Genomic DNA, 19,149 nt, shown 5'->3' with positions numbered 1-19,149 from the left:
AAACATACCATTCCACATTAAAATACGTGGAACTTCTGAATGAAAACAAACAGGAGTTTGTTTAGCAGCGAGAACATTAGTTCCCCAGAATCATCTATGTGCCATTTAATGGTGATTCACTTAAGCCCTAAAAGAAAAGGAGATCCAAGAGCTAAATTTGTAACAGATTTTTTTAAAACTAGAGGATACAGGGCTATTTTTCAGGATAAATATCTGAGAGGTAGAAAACAAAAGAATCCTTTAAAAATTAAATGTCTTCCTTTTATGGGTTTTCTTGCATGAGAGTTAACGACAATGTTCATGATTTAAATCTATAATAAATATATATAATATATTATGTGAAAACAACCGTCGTTTTTCTTCCATTAAATATACTGTTCCACCTTAAAAGATGCGGAGCTTATGAACGTAAACAAACCAGAGAGAATAGCATTTCTCCACAATTGTAGACATCCCCTTTAAAGAACTTAAAAAAAAAAGTGTCACTATATTGTTCAACTGCCAACGTCTTTGCTTCAAATTCAAATCTATTTACAGGTCGGGTTTAGGTATTTTTTGAGTGAATGACAAAATGGTGAACATATATGAAGTCTCCTTCTGCAGAACTAGTTCAATGCACACTGCTGTTTAAGAAAATTAACTACTGTCTGTGGTCTTCTGACTAATATTTCCAGGCATTGCCAGGAATCTATGCTGCTTTCTGACTGCTCCAGCTTATCCCTCCCCCTCTTGCCAAACAACTCACAGCTTGAACCTTATGGCTGTGATTACAGCCCAACACACACACACGCCTGTACAATTTCTTCTCCTCACATTACTCTCTCCTATGACCCTCTTGCATGCTCAGTGGATTTGTGACCCTTTTAATCTCTGTATCCATTGTCTGCTCTCTGGTTAGTGGTTAAACCGCAGAGTGGAAGACACATAATGTACCTCAGATGATCGGCTCTGCTAATAACACATAAACGTCTAGGTGTGGGCATGTTTTATATGAAAACAGAGGAAAAGTTAGAGAAAGAAAGAGTTAGGCACACAGGAAAGGGGCTTTGGAAAGCAGATTCAGCTTTTTCTGCACCTCATTTTCAAGCTCTAATTCGCATTTTAATTCTGTGACCTTCACATGGCGCAGATCTGTTGATAGGGGAATTAACCTCCTGCTTGTCTGGAGCACATTAATTAAAATGTCCACCGTTGTGAGATGCGGCTGATGCTTATCTCTATGTCGTGATGAAGAGCTTTTTCCCCTCTCTCTGTCAAGAGCAAATGCAAATGTGGAAGGACTGAACATTTGGATGAAAATGGGCAAAGCTGAGTGGAAGAAGTTAACAGTGGGGTTTCAATTTTGCACTGATCTGTATTTGCTATTTCTGGTCCGTTTTGACAAAGATTTTTTCCCAAAATGAAATCTAGCTCATCTCTATTGCTTCAAATATAGAGTAACAGATGCACACACGTTAGTTTTCCCTGTTCATACAGGTGTCTCTTCACTGATTGCACAGGAGGGCCTGCTGAGCATTGCTGTTTTCTGTCAGCATGAGAAGAGCACTCTCTTTGGAGTCCCATCATTGCGTTGGGCAGCCTATCTGTTATTGATTTGCTCAATCTGTAGGAGGCTCTTAATCAGCACAGCTGACAAAGCTCTTGATACAAACACAGACAGGAAATCCATGGGGCAGAGACACAACTGAAAAACAGCAATGACGTGGCCTCGACCAGCTTCATCTTCAGCTCCTAAAATGATGAACAATTTCCACACACAATTCATCCTAGTTGAGATTCAGCACACGTCAGTGGTAAATCATCAAGAATACGATAGTGCTGTAATTTACAGGATTTCTGTAATCCACGTTAAATTTTATTTCATTCTTCAAATTCATTTGAACTCACTTGATCACTCTTTACCTCATTCGGGAATTTCATGATCGATGAAATACTACAAACGCTCTGATGTGGGAAAAATTGCCTTACGTTAACTTGGATTCAGGGCAGCACCTTGGTCAGTACGACACACCTGAAGGGTCCTAGTTTTGAACTCCACCTAGAAACTCTTGTTTGGCTACTCTTACTGTCAGAAATGAATTTCAAAGAATAAGTGTGCAAATGTGCTGCAAAAATCTCAGTATTTACTTGTGCTTGAATTGAGGATAACGTGACTCAGCGCCTCTGAGGAGTGTTACCCAGTAACATCTGGCTGCCTATGAAGCAGAAATTAAAGAAGTACATTTTGCACACTTTTTTGATATATTTATTGTTGCCTCTGAAGAAGCTGCAGAATGACACACCATAATGCTCTGTTTACTCAGAGGCAGCTCAACATTATTGTATAACATTCTGTAGCTCCTTCAGAGTCAGCAGTCATTACTAGTGTGCAAGAGAGTAATTGTACAGAATCCACCTCAGAGACAGCAGAGCAGAACACAAGGGTGTTTACCTGCCCAATTTGTTTTAGCCAATTATATTCATCACCACCTGCTGGCTAGTAACCAGTTATATTCCTTCTACCTCAAAGGCAGTGCTGCCTCCAGAACCATTTTGAGTAGTACTTTTACACACATGCTTCATGAGGTCAGTCAGGTGAGTCAGAGCAAGATACAATAATTTAATGCAAAAACATCTCACAGAAGTGTTTGGTGTGTTCTGCCCTTGTCCACGTAGGTTTCCTCCAACAGTCCAAAAACATATTGGTAGCTGGATTGACTACTCAAAAGTTTCCATAGGTGTGTGTGAATGTGTGAGTGCGTGTCGCCCTTTGAAGGATTGGCTCCCCCTGCCTCTCTTTTTTTGGAAATAAAATCTGGAATCAGAATCTGGAACAGAATTGTTTAATGTCTCCTAAAGAATTTTCCACTTAACTGACCTCTCGGGTATCTCTCTCTCTGTCTCTGGCTGGTGTCATATTAAGAACACCATCACAGGCTGTGTTTCCTTTATCAGCAAAACACCTATATTGAATTACAGTAGCATTGCACTTGTCAAAGGCAAATTTCACACACTACAACATTACTGATCACAAAATAGTCTGGAAAATTATCCTAAACCTGGTTAATAAAAATCATTATGACAGCATTAAAAGATGTTTTTGTTGTACACTTAAATTGTGCTGAAATAATTATGTATCTATGTTATTTTAGGAAAAAAAGTTCACTAATAAAAATAAAGCAGTAACACAAAATATGAATATACATCATATCACAATTTCCAATGCTTGGAATGTAAAGCATATTACATTAAGCATATAAATACATTTAAATTGTATTAGAAAAATTAAGGAATATAACCTGTGAAATATATAATCATATCACATCCTTATATAATTTAAATTATATTTTAGCAGTGCTTTAGTACGCAAAGTAAGTGGTTCCAAAATAGCATAACTTCAGTAAATTATCACAATTTAAGTATACTTAAAAAACTGAATTAGGGTAGTTATCACTCATACCATTCAAAAACAAGAATAAAATTATTATATACTATAGCCAGACACTTGCAGGCACTTGCCTACCCAATGTCTATTCTTTTAAGAGTATCAATAAAGAGATTTTTCCACCCATTGCTGTGGAAAAAGCCTCTACAAGGGCTTTTCACTTGAGGTTGCTTCATTGCTGTGATGATTTAATTGCATACAGCCACAAAAGCATTAGTGAGGTTAGGTATTGATGTTGAATCATTAAGTTTGGATCATAAACTCTACTTCAGCTCATCCCAAAGGTATTGTATGGAGCTCCATCACTCCAAAGAGTGTAGAGTGGGGGTTTGGGATTTATACTCTTAACTGTTGCTTTGTATTGGTCACAGTGACCTTAGGCTCATGTGCAAATGCATTAAAGTGTCCGAATTTATTGGTGTGGGTTTTTATTTATTTTTCATTTTTTTGAGATTATATTAGTTTTGAGTGCACAGAATGTTTCAGGAATTTGTCAAACTGTGCCAACAAACATTTGCTTTTATTGTTTAAAAAAAAAATGGCAGAAATGTCACAAAACAAATGTGAGAACTGGGCATACTGGGCATGCTGGATCCAGTCTGCTGCTAACAATTCTCCAAATGCAACCATTCATGAACTTTCTTTCACAATGCCATTCATTTCCAAAAAGCAAACAGCAAAAAAATACAACAGTAGATTTTTTTAACATAATCATTAACAGGACTGCTAAAGTTTCATATGCAGATAGCTTAAAGACCAGTGGATTTGAAACACTTGCAAATTGCGCTGGCACCAACCCTACATTCTTCAAAGTAATTATACCTTTTTTTTTTACAGTTTAAAGGGAAAATTAGACATCTGGAAACATTTTATTCTTGTGTTATTCTTCTGTCTTTTTGAATTCAAATGCCCTGCTTTCCAGGAAGTAAAAACAAAACCGAAGAATGCTTTAATATTGAACATTATTCACTGACAGTAAATATGAAGATAAATTTTCTTGGCCCGGTTTCATGAGAAGCAGTGAAAACTGTGAATGTGCATTAATTGCAAAATCTTTGAATATTCCAGAAGCCAAAATATACAGAGATAATAAGTAATTTTTCTGCAAAATGATTTCAGATCTAAACTAATGTTTCCCCTGTCACAGTTATTCACAGGTACTGGCAAATTTAGATGTGGGTGAATGAGGACATCCACAATTATGTCAAAAATGCCATCATATTTGTTAATTAACACAGTCAGAAGATTTGTGTATGTTTTATTATGAGACTATTACCAGGGTTTGTACAATGTAAAATAAATTTTACCCTTCAAGGATTTCTATGAGAATTTTTAGCACCTATCTGGCATGAAAAATCAGGCCTAACCCTAACCATACACCTTAATCCAAAGCTAAACTTAAGGTCCAAAATGTTAGAAATAACAGGATTTCCTTTTTTGTAACATTCTTCCAAAACAGTTTATAGCACTGGTTCTATAATTGTTCTTCAGGTGCATAACCGAGACTTGCATTGTTTCAGCAAAACAGCACTAACCAGTGGATGGGAGCTTGCTTTATGTTTGTAAAGTAACCACACCTCAATGAATCATAGCATAGAAATGGCTGAATACATTCAGAACACTTACCTTGTATACATACTAATTATTGGAGAAATTGTCCCGCTGAATATGAGATTTGGTAGATGGGCAAAAGAGGAGTTGGATGAATGGAAACAAGCTAGAAACACCTCTGAGCATATCAGTGTGTAAAAATATCCCATCTCTAAATACCACTGCTGTGGGCACACTTTAGTCCATAAACCAGTATTACAAACAAGAATATGCTTGCAAATGATGTCATGTTATTGTGCTTTAAAATCTGTGATTGAATTTCACTTATCTGAACAGTCTTCAATCTTTCTTCAATCCAAAAGAAACCACTTAAGAAAATCATGTGTTGGCATTACAGTGAATTGAGTCAGTAATGCTGACTACATGCTCATAATCCATTGATTTAAAAGTCATTTAAGGGACTGCTGCCATGGTCTTCAGACTAGACTCCAGGCCTCTCTATTAAATGCAAAGAAAGCTGGGGGATCCATATAAAAAAAGTTATTAGGATTTTCAACAAACAAACATGCATTCCCCATCCTGGATCGCTCTACACATGATTACTCACTCATAAAAATAAATACCTCAAAAGGGTTCCAGGATTTCCCAATGGCTTTGAAAGTGTAAAAGCCTGGATGTGAGCTCAAGCCAATAATTTGAACACTCTGAATGCTGAATATCTTTCCAGCTATCCAGAGGCCTACAGTTCAGTGGCAAGAGTGCTTGGCTCAGTTTCCACCATTTCTTGGACCTACAGAAAAGCACTGGTATGTTGATTTTCCATGGCATGTCCAAGGAATACTCTCTCAGCTAAGTTCCCAGAGGCAAGCGCAATGTAGACCAGTGGGAAAAGGTCTACAGATGGAGTTTAGATTGCTCTGGGAACACTTTAGCAATTCATGCTGTAGCAGCTGAAGAAACTATTCATAATTCCCAACCTCCATTAAGTTTGAAGTTGCTCATTGTAATCTTCTCATCAATGTCCATTTATGCTATAGGAGGGAAAAGACTTGCCTGGTCTTGGAGTCTTTGATATTTTCCAATTGGACTAAAATGATTATAGCCCACTGTCTCTGCTACACTCTTAAATTTAAAGGAGTAGTCAGTCATTTTCTGCAGTGATTCTTCTTCATGCTTTAAAACAGCTGTTATGCTGACTCCTAGTGGCCTGGATCTGTAAAAGACTGTGCTAAACCTAGGTTCTACACCAATTAGCCTTGGAATATTGGAATATTTGGAACTGTATGTTCATGTCAAAAACTAATACTTTAGTTATTGTTGGCTTCATGGTTTATCCGAAAGTAACGTTTTTTTTTAAATGAATATTGCAGCAGAAAACTAAAGTGTCCACTCTAGTCCTTCATTAGAGGACACAGGATGCTGTTGGCTGGATATTCTCAGTTGAGCGAGAACACTGAAGGCTTTAAAAACTCCTGCAGCACTGCTGCGTCTGATCAACTCATACCAGCACAACACACACACTAGCACACCACCACCACATCAGTGCTAAGAATTATCCACCACCCAAATCATACCTGCTCTGTGGTGGTTCAGTGGGGGTTGTAACCATTGAAGAGCAGTGTGAAATGGAGATTAGAACGTATGCTGAGCAATGGACTACAGTCTGTAACTTTAGAACTACAACATGCTCCTGTATGGTCAGTGTAGTGGATAGAATGGATAATGAATGTAGATACCAGGTATTATTTTTCAGTTTATTTTTAAGTACAGTTCACTCTTGTGAACTGTGTTCCTTCTGACATTCTTCTTTGAAACAAACTGGGACCTTATCTGAAGTGGTGTAGCCACCCACCCCTCCACCCCCACAGCCCCAGGCTCCAGGCTGCTTTCCCCGGGGAGAGCGTCTGGCTCCACTGACTTGGGTGACATCATTAATGGAGGTCTGGGCTGGGTCAGGACTCCTGAATAATTTAGAAGCCCAGCCTGCTGCAGAGTATGACCCAAGCAGCCATTCAGGCAAGGACCTTCTCCCTAAGTGCATTAGGATAAGAGTGGAGGAAACCGACTACTATTGACAAGATGTAATCAATACACCCTGCTTTTGGACACACAGGACACTGGGATACGAGACCTTGTGGAAAATAGAGTTAAGGAGGCGTAATTGAATTGAATTAGCCACTCATATCCAGATCTAGTTGCTGCCTCTAATTGAAATCAGCAGGGTGCCAAAATTTGCTTATGTTCATGTATTTGGTTACAAAGCAAATTTGGCAAGAAATGGACACCCCCCCCCCCCCCCCCGCTCCCCCATATGAAAAACAATTTAGTCAATAGGCTTAGCCCAGCCCAACCAGAGTAAATTAAAAACCAGTAGGGAAAAGCCATCATCTCCATCTCCACCCACAGTTATAATGTGTAGGACAGAAGCTATAAATTATGAAATGTCCTCATACCAGAAGCATTGGTGTCCCCGCCCAGTGACTCGTTGAATCATGGAATACAATACCATCAATGAACATGGAAGTCATCAATGACCATCCTGCTGTTATAAAAGAAAATAACTTGCAAAATCAATACTACAAGATGAGATGATGTTACACCATATGGACAAAGGTTTCTGGACACCTGCCCATCCAGTATTACTCTTAATGTTTGTCTTTATTAATAAACGGTTTGTCCCCCTCTGCTGCACTAACAGTTTCTAATCTTCTGAGGAGCTTTTAGACTAGATGTTGGAACATTAGAACATTGGATGGAGCTCCATCACTCCAGTAAATAGATCCACAGTTCAAAAGTGCCAGGCTATGGGGATTTATACCTCTCTAGAGGACACTTCTCATTGAGCATAATGAATGAAGGCTCATGGGCAGCTGTTCCAAAGAGTCAATTTTCTTTTTGTGATTTTTCCATGGAGATTATACAAGCTGTTGAACATCTGTGTCCATAATGGATGTACATTACCGTAGCTGAACTTACTAACTGTAAGGAGTGTCTACTTACTTCTGAATATATAGATGTAGTTTCCCAGACAGAGATTAAGCCGCATGCTGGACTACACAGCATTTTGAACCGTGATTTTTCATTGAAATACTGAAAGGAGAATATAGTCCAATCCTTGTCTGGGAAACCACCCTATAGTGACTCTCAGGGACAGGCATTCACTGAAAATAAATCAGTACTCAACTAAGACCATCTTTGGTAGACTGGTCTATTCTGGACCCCTTAAGGAATGAGTCTTTTTGTTCCAGACTGTTGGAGATGTATCTGATGCAGACTGGTTTATTTCTTCAGTGTATTCTAAGGGTGAAGCATGACCCTGAAATGGACTACGTGGAAAAGAAGAAGAAGATGATAAAGATGATTATACTTACAAAATGTTGTGCAAACAAAATCAGCCATTTCAGGAAGTGGTGCGGACATGTCCCCAGCGTTCCCAGCGTAAAATCCATCTAATGTTGTAAATGATACTTTTTAACTAGAAAAATAAATAAATAAATAAATAATTATCAGCATGTTGTATACTGAGACAGTATATTTCTGTAAAATTGACATTCTCTAAATTGTTTACATCTCAACAATTTAATGGACGAATTTTTAGTAAAAGATGGAATTCCACTGTAAATGTTTATCTTTTAATAGCTGGGAAAATCCAAACATAAATACTGTGCTTGAGACACTGAGATTCATGGAGGAAAAATTCTGTGTCTCATTCTCACCTACTGTTTCAGGCCTGGCTTTTAACAGAACACTACTTTAGATTATAGCAGGGATGACCCAGTGACCCTGAGAAGTTATTTACACTGTGTCCACACAAACACTCTCTCGCTCTCTGCATTTATGACTTTCAGGTGATATGTGAAGCTTGTTCTTGGAGGTCAGCATGTGAGAATCTCAATTCAGATTTTATTGTGCAAAATATAAATTGCTTCAACTGCTCTAAATTGTGTGTGGGTGGGTCCATCCTGTCCAAAACCAATATCTTGTGTAGCATGTTGCTAGGATATTATGTATCACTTAACCGTTTAATGAACAAACTAGCAGCACTAAACCCTCAGCTTAGTTTGACATGACAGTACAAAGCCATATTTAACACAACTAAATATCACCCATGACAGGTTCAATACAAACAGTTAAAGGAGCTATAACTTTAATAAATCCCAGTGGTTACTTGAGAGCTTGCTTGATATGGCGTTCTAGTCAATGAGAGGGGGAGTGTTTTGGGCCATAGTCTAGTTTGCGTTATAAATTTCACTAAAAGCAGAGGTAAGAACGACAACTCATCCCCTTTAACTATAATCATGCTCAGTCTTGCTCTACTTAAGTGATTTACAGTGGACATCAGGATTCTTGAGCCATTATTTTAATGAAAGTACGAATTACAAAAGAGCCCTATGGATCACACAATTTTCGGGTGATAATTAGACTGCACTAAATAAATATATATATATAAACACAGACCACTTTAGAATTAGGAGGAAAAATCCTGGGATTTTACGGTTAGCCCAACGGAAGCCGTATAGTACCTTAAAAATAATGTAGAGCTGCGCTTCTCAACTCCCGCAGATCCTCAGGCCAAATTGTCGAATTGAAACGTAGAGAATGCCCCGGTGCCCGTTCGCACCTGGCTGAAACCGAGCACCACGGCCTGGGCACAATAGGAGCCTTTCTTCCTTCTATGTTCCACTGAGCAGCAGAAGTCTGTAAAGTTCAGGAAGCACATTGGGCTTTTATTTGAAAATCTATAAATTCGCAAAATGAACGCTTCTGTGTTTATTTATGCGCGGGGGTTCCAGGCACAGAATGGCTTCCGCCCGGCTGCCAGCGGCCCATGGCTGCTCAGTGCCGGCTCTGTGGAGCACAATAGGTATCTACAGTGTAGCGTCAGCGTTTTCAGCACACCAGGCGGGAAAAGGATAATGTCTGAAATTTGGGACAATCCTGTACATTGTTAGAAAACGCTGTGGTGGTACCCTACATATTCCGTAGCTTTATAATATTATTCATATATTAATACGATTTAAAAATTGTGTTAATTTTATACTGCCCATTTCATCTCTTGGACATTTTACACAGTTTTATTATAAAATCTTACAAATATTCACTTCTTCTGGAGCAGAGAATGAAATGTAATGTACCTTTCGGGAACTCAGCATTGGCTCATATTGAAATAACAGACTTGGAAGCATCAGCTGGGAAAGTAATAGATCTTCTTGAAGTGTTGGTCTATGAATTCTTTTAATTCAGTGTAGTCTTTATGGTTTTTTATCAAAGATACTAATAGGGTGTTTACCCATCCTGCCACCTTCTGCAGCAGTAACACTGGAACACTTTACACTGGACAATTTGATTATATTAACTCAGAAAAGCGTAGAGAAAAGTCAGGTACAGATGTTGAATGATTAGTTAAAAAAACACTCCAACTCATCTCAAAGACATTTCACAACCCAGTTCTGGGGGTTTATACCCTTCTATCCACTATTTTTAGAATGCAAAATGTCCCTTTATGTTGGAAAGATAATACAAGCGGTGAGTGAGTGTCATTGAACATCTGTTGTAGCCATGTGTATACCTTTAAGTAGTGGAATGCAGGAAATATAAGTAATGTCTGGCTATATTTAAACAATGAGCTCTGTCTTGTTACCTGATTTGGAGGGATACAAAGGAAATCCCCACTGAACAAAGTTGTATTTTTTCGCATGTTTGCATTGATTTCTCAAACCTTGTTTCAGTTCCAGATTTTGTATTTTGTTTTTCTATATATGATTGTATCCTCTTCCCTAATTAAAAGTACGAGTGGTGCCCCCTTGAGAAATCACCAGAGTATCTGTGAATGTATTTATTTTACAGTCCCAGCTCAGGTTTTTGTAATGACCCAGAGTGTCTCATTGTACACATGCCCTTTTAGTCATCTCCTCTACTACAGCAGTGAATAGTTGTCCATGAAATGTCAATTTTGGTACAGTGGTTTAATTTGCAGCCGGATGTTGGTGAGGTGCTTACTCTGCTTTTCTGGATGGCTCTAAAGGGATCTGGCCAGCCATGACCTCAGCCTGCAAATATGAACTCTCGATAGCGCTCTCTTCCTTACAGAGCAGCTTAACTGAGCCTCGTTATCACAGGGTCACCATGGGTGGAACCCAGGAGATAAAGTCCTGTCCTCAAAGAGAAAAGCATTGATCAAATAAGTTGAGAGCTACAAACAAAATAGAACCCAACACTTTGGGATACTTTTAAAAATATTACATTCTTTATCACTTTTGACCATGATCCCCATGTCATATAAACATAGGGCATATAAAAAAAAGCTTAACATGTACCATACACAGTTCCAAAACATAAAACAAGTAATATAAAGGAAAGACAGGATGATCCTTCTGAGAACCTTTGCTCAACAGTCACTAATTTCTTTCATGTGGTGTTTAAGAACTGAACTCCAGATGGGACAGCTAATTTCTTGGCTATAAAAATGGACAGAGGTGTGATCAAATGACCTACATAGCTTTGAACGTGAGACAATTATGTGTGTAACTATCTGTGTGTCTGTGGAAAATGTTTCAAATCAAAATTGTTCAGCGTGTACAAATTAAATCAGCAGACTGGAGGAAAAACTTTTGGACATTGTGTACTTTTACTTTAATCTTTTGTAATGTATAGGGTGGTGTAGTAATTGTATATTATTCTACTGTAAAATAGGCTATAGTAACAAATTTACTGACATTTATACAAACCTTGTGCAAATGTATGTAACATTAATATAGATATTTCGTGGAATTCTTTCTGTTTAACTTTTTTGTTTCTTAATGACTATTTAATTAGTGACCACAGTTTTAAATCAGTTATCAGAATTAGTCTAATTATAGCTGTAAACTGAACAAGGAAGGTGTATTGAACCTTATTAAATCACTCAATTCAGTGAAACACTGATGAAGGTAGGCGCCTGCTGGATGACCCCTGAGAGGAGCCCACGATGTGATTGCTGGCAGGAAAAGTGTGGGCTGTGCCCTATGAAGCACTAATTGCCTGGCATATGATATTTAAATGTAATTTATTCATTCATTGTCTGTAAGCGCTTATCTAGTTCAGGGTCGCGGTGGGTCCAGAGCCTACCTGGAATCATTGGGCGCAAGGCAGGAATACACCCTGGAGGGTGCGCCAGTCCTTCACAGGGCAGCACACACTCACACACCTTAGGACACTTTTGAGTCGCCAATCCACCTACCAACCGTGGGAGGAAACCGGAGCACCCGGAGGAAACCCACGCAGACATAGGGAGAACACACCAACTCCTCACAGACAGTCACCCGGAGCGGGAATCGAACCCACAACCTCCAGGTCCCTGGAGCTATGTGACTGCGACACTACCTGCTGCACCCTATTTAAATTTCATAATTTGTATAATTACAATTACAAAGCAAATACCTATGACACTGCATGGCTTTCAGTCAATATGTTTCTGAACAAGCCTGAAGTTTTTATAGACTCCTGTGGTATTTAACTGTCATCACATAATAATCAACAACTTAAAAAATAGCCTTCAGAACCTTACATGTGTTTGGGTGCTGAGATCTGAAAAGATGCCCACGGTGTGGCTTCAACAGGACGACGAATAAATCAGTGCTGGAAACCTTCTCATCAGAAAAGGCTTATAGACTTTGTTAAGACTTTTTGCTGGTTAGACGTCTAGCCTTCTGGCCAAAATGCTACATGCCACAAAATGTTGGACCAATTAAAGAGATTTGGAAAGTAGTCTACCCTAGTTCAACCCACAGCTGATGTAGGGCAAACAATTTAACCACATTCCTTTTGAGCAAAATTGTCACAGATCATGGGTCAGAGCTAGAAAGTAATGTTACAGTAACTGTTCATAGAAAAATAGGAAAACTCAGTTTCATCCTTGCCCTAAATGTAGTCAATTGCCCCAAACTTATGAGGTGTCAAACGTTCGCTTCTTCAGTTTTGCTGTGGTGCTATGAGACGTGAGAAAATATTCAGGTCTAAGCTGCCTTCCCTTTGGAGAAAATGAATGACATTTGTTCTGCAACAAAGTGTTAAAAAACTGAAAATATTTTGCAGTACTGTTTTTTAATTTAATCTCTGAAGGAAAAAATACAGTTAGCACTAAAGCTAATTGTCAAATGCATCAAAAATAAAAGATTCAACACAAACAATCAACTTTGGTCACGTGCTGGTTAAGTTTTTGTTTGTGATGTCACCAATATTTTTCTGACAAAGACTGTTGCAGACAGATTTCAGCTATTAATACTGAATTAGCTAATGCCAGCACCCTGATTTATCTGTTAACATCATGAAAACCCATGTTTTTAACACCAAGAAAGAAAAAAAAAAACAATACATTCCCTACCGTCAATATATATATATATATATATATATATATATATATATATCTGTTTACTGTACCATCCTTAGTGAACTCACTTACTGATGACTGTGAAACTCAGCTATCCTTCAGACCGTTTGACAATTCTCTCATGAAGGTTAGCAGAAAGTGGAGGTCCACAGTTAACGACCCTTTGGTGAATACACCTGCATTATTAATCATGCTATAATTGACATGCTTATAGTGCAAGCTTCAAAAGTGGCAGAACGTCTGTAAAGATTTTACTCATAAAACCAACTTATTTGACCTCTGTCCTGTGTTTCAGACATTAAATTCAAAATAAGTTGGACATGCAAATATTTATTGCATGCAGTACAAATGCCTTCAGTGGAAAGATAAAGCATGTTTCGTACAAAAGACACTTTCCGGGAAACGGGTAAAATGTATACATTTGTTTTACTACACATTTAAAGGACTTAAATTCACAATCTATGTACGTAAAGAACTATCACTGAAGTTAAGACTCACGGTACAAGAGCGACCTCTGTTGGAAATTCACTCTCTAAACAAGCAGATTACAGTCCCATTTTCTGCTATGGTAAACGTGAGTTAATGTACATTTCTCGAAACAAAACCAACTGTATAACATTGTTTTCAGACTCCATTCTATAATCCCCAAAATCAATATAAGTTTAGAGTTGTCTGTTAAACTTAAAATATGTAATTCTCCGGTTCAATTTTCAGACCCAAGTTTGTGGACACCTATGGACTGTTAACACCTGAACTCCATGTAAGCAAAAAGGTTACACAAACTCAGATCAATTAATATCATTGCCTAGTTATCAGTGGGGCGGCATAGAGTCGCTGTCACAGGTCCAGGGACTGCTCTGGGTGGCTGTCTGAGGAGCTTGATGTGTTCTCCCTGTTTGTGTGGGATTCCTCCAACAGTCCAAAAAACATGTTGGTAGGTGGATTGGCAACTGAAGTGGCTGTAGGTGTGAGTGAACGTGGTGCCCTGTGAAGGACTGGTGCCCTCACTAGGACGTGTTCCTGCCTTGCACCCAGTGATTCTGGATAGGCTCTGGAACTTGGAAATGGATAAGCAACTACAGAATGAGTTATTGTGGCATCTGCAGGTCTCACTTTCCCAGCATGCCACCATTTAAAAACACCCATACCAACAAATGAAGTGACAACATTAAAGCTTCATGGTTTATTAGAAATTAAAATGTACAAGATTGCACAGTTGAAGTCACATTAACTGGCTCTTTAACAGTGGCAGTGAAATACTCGTAAAATGCTTAAGAATTCTCATAAAAAGTAAAAATGTAGTAAAAACATGCAATTAAGTTACAATTTACAGGTCAGCACATAGTGCTACAGTTCTCTCCATATCTCACAAGACTTTCTTGGCAAGATCCTTGACCAGTGATGACTTGAGCTGAGAGATTGTGGCAATCCTCATCTGCTTCTGACTGGAGTACTTGTTCTTAACCGCCTAAAAAGTAAATGTAGCAAAATTACTTGCTATAACAGCTCAGACGGGTATATCAAGGGTAGGGTGGAGAAGGGGAAAGACTCACCAAGTGTTTTGAGAGCCCTTCGTTGACCTTGACCACATTTTTGGCAATAAGCTGCATTACTGGAACCAGGCTGCTCTCCGAGTAGCCCAAGTAGTACTGCAGAGTAGGGGTCTTCAAGAAGACAGGAAGAGTTAGAGCCAACTCAAATATCCATTCATGTAGAGTAAAAAGAAACAGAACTTACCCATTCTCCACTATTAAAGACCTTCATCATGAGTGCAAAAGCAGCACTGGCAACTTGAGAGGGAGGGAAGTGTACCATATCATAGTCCACCATGGTCAGCTCTACAAGGTATTTCGCTAGGGCGTGTTGCTCTGCTGTAACCTGGGGGGAGAGAAGTCCAATTACATATTTTCTTTGGAGACATGTTTGGGGTTTAAAAAAAAAAAAAAAAAAAAAAAAAAAAGCTTTGTACCCCTCCGATTTTTGAAGCCCTTCGGAGGAACTGGAGGGGAAGAGGTCTGCCAAAGCTGAAGTTCAGGACTCTCATGATATCCATCTCCATGCTCCGAATCTGGGCAGTGGTGTAGGCATGGTCTGTCACAAAGGCAAAGTCTGCGATCTCTGGTGGATACATTTCCTCATACTTTGAGGCAATGAACATAGCCGTCACACCAACCAGCTGGAGCTGCTTTTTGGAGACTGGATTATCCTGGAACACAACAGCATTAGTCAAAACTACAATTCTTGATGTATTAAGGCTAACCCCTTGGGCAAGTTAACAGGGATGCCATTCAAATTTTTATAATCCAACTTACTTGTAGAAAGCGGTCAATGATTGCCACAGTCATATACATCGTCTCCTGCAGTAGCCTAAATTTAATTTGGACCTGGACAAGCCAGTCAACAAGAATGGCACGCATGTTCCCGGTGATATCTCTTCCTTCCAAGTACCTTGGCCTGACAGCCTGATCAGCCTAGGAACAAGAGCACAATTTGTTAGATATAGTTAGGTGCAGTTAAGGACAATAGATTTACACGGTGATTTGAGAACAGCTGAGAAACCTAACCTCAAGTTGCTGGAGGTATTTGTAGATGTCTTTCACATATTCACCACAGAGCAAAGGATTGTCATAATCATCAGCGTCCACATCTTTGATATTGAGTAGGACATCGGAGAAAGCTTGGCACAGGTCCTCTGGGGCACAACCAGATGTTTCCATAGGCACAGGAGAGGACGGCTCAGACAAAATCTAAAATTAGGGGGAAAAAAAATAAAAATAAATAAGTTTCAGGCAGCAACCAAAGAAACCCATGAATGCCAGCATTTCCACCTTAAACTACAGTAATCCCTCGCGACTCATCTTTCATGGATTTGCTACTTTGTGGGTTTTTTCCAATTTACATGTATTAGACTAGGCCTGTAGGTGACAATATATCATTTACAAGTATTTCTTATGTACAGTATATGTATTGTTCATCTCCACATCTGAGTGAAATTTACTGACGCTAAAACACAGCTTAGGAATTACTCTATTAAAGAAACTGGTAGGATATCACATGTAGTTCCAGCTGAACAACATTATGAATGACGTTTAATGCAAAGGGTGGGTTGTTAACAGTACAGGGAGGGTTTTAACAGTCCAAATACTCGTTAATACATTTAAAAAAACAAAACTGGAAATTCGTGGTGGTCTTGGAACACATTCCCCATGAAAAATGAGGATTTACTGTAATATAGTCTATTGCAAAGTAGTGTCATTGTACTACAACCCTTTAATGACAAGAGTCAAACATTGCTAGTACCCATGTCTTGATAGTTAGCTAGTAAATTTCTGGTTCCACCTTAAATGAAGCAATTACAATCTAGCATCTTAAGTAAACACAATATTTAAGGTGTAACAGGAAGGTTCAGAATAAGACTGAATTCAGCTTCATATCACAGAAGAGTTAGTAGTGGGCAGTAACAGGTGTAGAACGTTTCTGAAGGTAGAGGACGCCCTAAACTTAAGCCCAGCAACAAGGTTTGTGCACTGTCTGATATCACTGCAGGCCAGCAGAGCTTCCCACTGATTACACTATCAGGCTCTTCACGCACACCCTTTAAGTTGGGGGCAATTGGTGATGTGACAAAACAAGGGGTTGAGCTTTAAAAAATAAATATTAAGAACAAGGGGGACTGGGCACCACTGAACAGCTGTGCTGCTGGGTTTGGGAACAGCTAGAGACAACTGAAACAGTCTTGGGAATTTAGTTTGTTACCAACATCACATTTCTTTATATTTAGAAGAGTAGCTTGCTAACAATACCAACTTCTGTTTCATTTTTATTGTATAGAAACTCACCTGAACCTCATTTTCAACTTTAAGGGACTCCTTTTTTGGGGGCTCGACAGGTCGAGGGGCCTTCTGGACTGGGGCGGGTGCTGGCTTTGCATCCTGTTTTCGAAAACCAGATAAGCGAGATCAGCAAACACACACCAGCAAAGAAACCCAGCACTTTCAATGCAAGATACTATAGTCACCTTTTTCTTAATGGGCTGCCGGGGCCGCACTGCATTCCCGATCTCCCCCAGTGCAGCTCTGGGCCGGAGGCCAGGCTTGTTTGCAATGACCCCCTTTCCAGGAACATCGCTCTGGTTCTCGCTGCTAGGTAGGCGAGTATTCTAAGTTAAAAAAAACACAGCAAAAGTTTATTGAAAACAGTCGATGTTTTTCAAGCCCATTTCATTTAATCTGAAAACACTACACGTCCAAGAGTCGTGCACAGGTAAGTCGTCTAAACAAGAGGATTAAAATAAATGTCCATAAATAAACTGGTCAGTAATATAATTTTATTCCTGTTCAGTAAATAAGTTCGCAGCAACACATTTACACAAAGCACATAAGCAACCAGCACTAACTCACCCTTGTGACACGACCAGCCATTTCTGTTCTCGTCTCTCTCTGTTAAAACGCTGCAACTGGTCTGAGCTGAAAAAAGCACGTAATACCAGTGCACTTCTCCTTCTCGTTTAAATTGTCGCTCTTTCGAATGTGATTCGCTGCGTTCCAAAACTCGCGGAATCTGATTGGTCGATCCGCAGCTGAAAACAATGCGTTCCTAAGGCGACTAATAAACACGTGACCCTCCGAAGGCGGGGGCTCACTGGTCAAATATGGGTCGGAACGTATATTTGTTCCCTCTATAGTGTACTTTGTTGGTCAAAACCTATATAATGCGTAACAAATGTGCATAGAGAGCTATTTTGTCTCTAGTCAATGGTCACAATATCATCTCTTAGTGTTTAGTGCACTGAAAGTACTGCAAAAAATACGTGCGCTATTTAAATCAGTAGGCTCATGGGTCCCACACCCTAAAGTCTGTACCGCCGCCTAACGTGTTGGAGGAGAGTAAGGGGACGAATAGACAAATACACATTGATGGGTTCAAAATTTGTAACATAATCCGTTGTAAAGGTTTCATTCATTAAAAACAAACACACAAACAAACCGTAATTTTAAAATATGAAACTGAAAGTACGTTATCAGTTTTGAAAATAATTATGATTTTTGTGGTCTTTTGCACATATTATTGATTCACATATTTTGCTTTCAGTATTGATACTTGAGGTCTTATTTTTTTGCAGATGCTTTGATTTCAGATTATAATGTTTTTTCAGTTAGATATTCTTCCCTTTTCAGGCCGTATTTTGTTTTCAGTTTCTGAATTTTGGCCCTGATCTGATGTGGGGGATGTGGAGTAATGTTACCACATTACAAAGGTTGAGGACGTTACCTCCATCACATTGCCTTCAGGAAGCATTCAACACTTAGACACGAATAAGAAAGAAAACCTGACCCAGTGACAAAGCTCTGTTTAGCATTCTGTTTTTAGTTTAGTACTTGACACCAATCACAGTATAAAATTTCCCCACGTTGTTTACCAAGTTCACAGCTCTGTAAACATGAACTGAGCAGCGACAGCTCTGGAAGTCTACACACACACACACACACACATATACACATGCATACATACACACACACAAACACATATATACATATGTAAAAAAGATGGGGACACATAAAAAAGGAAGGTGGGGAGGAAAAAAACTGTATTTTAAGTTTTCGAAGCTATGGTACTGATTAATCAACCTCCCTAATGATTGGGTTTGAATGGAAACCTTACAACTTCAATATGTAAAAACATTATAATGAGTAGAGGCTGCTACTGCAAACTGGCTATTAATTAAGACCCTTGATTTGGAAGGAAAGGGCAGGACATATCTTGTTCATATTAAAATCATACTATAGCAGGCAAACTGTGGTTAGAA

The 19,149-nt window shown here is 39.0% G+C and overlaps 2 protein-coding genes across 4 annotated transcripts in view; both read right to left on the bottom strand.

Annotated features, from left to right (window-relative positions):
* spag8 (sperm associated antigen 8) overlaps positions 1 to 9,811 on the bottom strand; it is a 36,612-nt gene extending 26,801 nt beyond the window's left edge. Inside the window, exons 1-2 of one of the 3 annotated variants that reach the window (XM_066661626.1) lie at positions 9,499 to 9,811; positions 8,347 to 8,450 (exon numbers count right to left, since the gene is read on the bottom strand). The gene's annotated coding sequence lies outside the window, so the exon portion shown is untranslated. Of the gene's footprint in view, positions 1 to 5,050; positions 5,327 to 8,346; positions 8,451 to 8,691; positions 8,824 to 9,498 lie in introns of those variants that run through there. The other 2 variants (XM_066661627.1, XM_066661628.1) reach the window with 2 other exon arrangements.
* A 4,710-nt stretch (positions 9,812 to 14,521) lies between these two features.
* On the bottom strand, positions 14,522 to 17,861 carry ccnb1 (cyclin B1). The gene is made up of 9 exons (XM_066658688.1): positions 17,744 to 17,861; positions 17,362 to 17,502; positions 17,183 to 17,275; positions 15,908 to 16,090; positions 15,656 to 15,814; positions 15,313 to 15,549; positions 15,081 to 15,221; positions 14,897 to 15,007; positions 14,522 to 14,811 (listed from the first exon to the last, which is right to left on the bottom strand). The coding sequence occupies exons 1-9, from the start codon at positions 17,762 to 17,764 to the stop codon at positions 14,710 to 14,712; spliced, it is 1,188 nt and encodes a 395-aa protein (XP_066514785.1). The 5' UTR covers positions 17,765 to 17,861; the 3' UTR covers positions 14,522 to 14,709.
* Between the last annotated feature and the right edge of the window lie 1,288 nt (positions 17,862 to 19,149).

Source organism: Hoplias malabaricus, chromosome 2 (genome assembly GCF_029633855.1).
Source record: "Hoplias malabaricus isolate fHopMal1 chromosome 2, fHopMal1.hap1, whole genome shotgun sequence".
NCBI lineage: Eukaryota > Metazoa > Chordata > Actinopteri > Characiformes > Erythrinidae > Hoplias > Hoplias malabaricus.
Note: the sequence above shows the minus strand (reverse complement) of the source record. Positions and strands in the feature narration are given on the sequence as shown.

What these genes read in the sequence shown, in the direction of transcription:
- ccnb1 (XM_066658688.1), bottom strand. Translation starts at nt 17,764, where the DNA reads ATGGCTGGTCGTGTCACAAGG. An exon ending in TGGCTGGTCGTGTCACAAGG is followed by an intron (nt 17,503 to 17,743) that starts GTGAGTTAGTGC and finishes TTTTTAACTTAG; the next exon opens with AATACTCGCCTACCTAGCAG. An exon ending in GGGCTTCAAAAATCGGAGGG is followed by an intron (nt 15,222 to 15,312) that starts GTACAAAGCTTT and finishes CTCTCCCCCCAG; the next exon opens with GTTACAGCAGAGCAACACGC.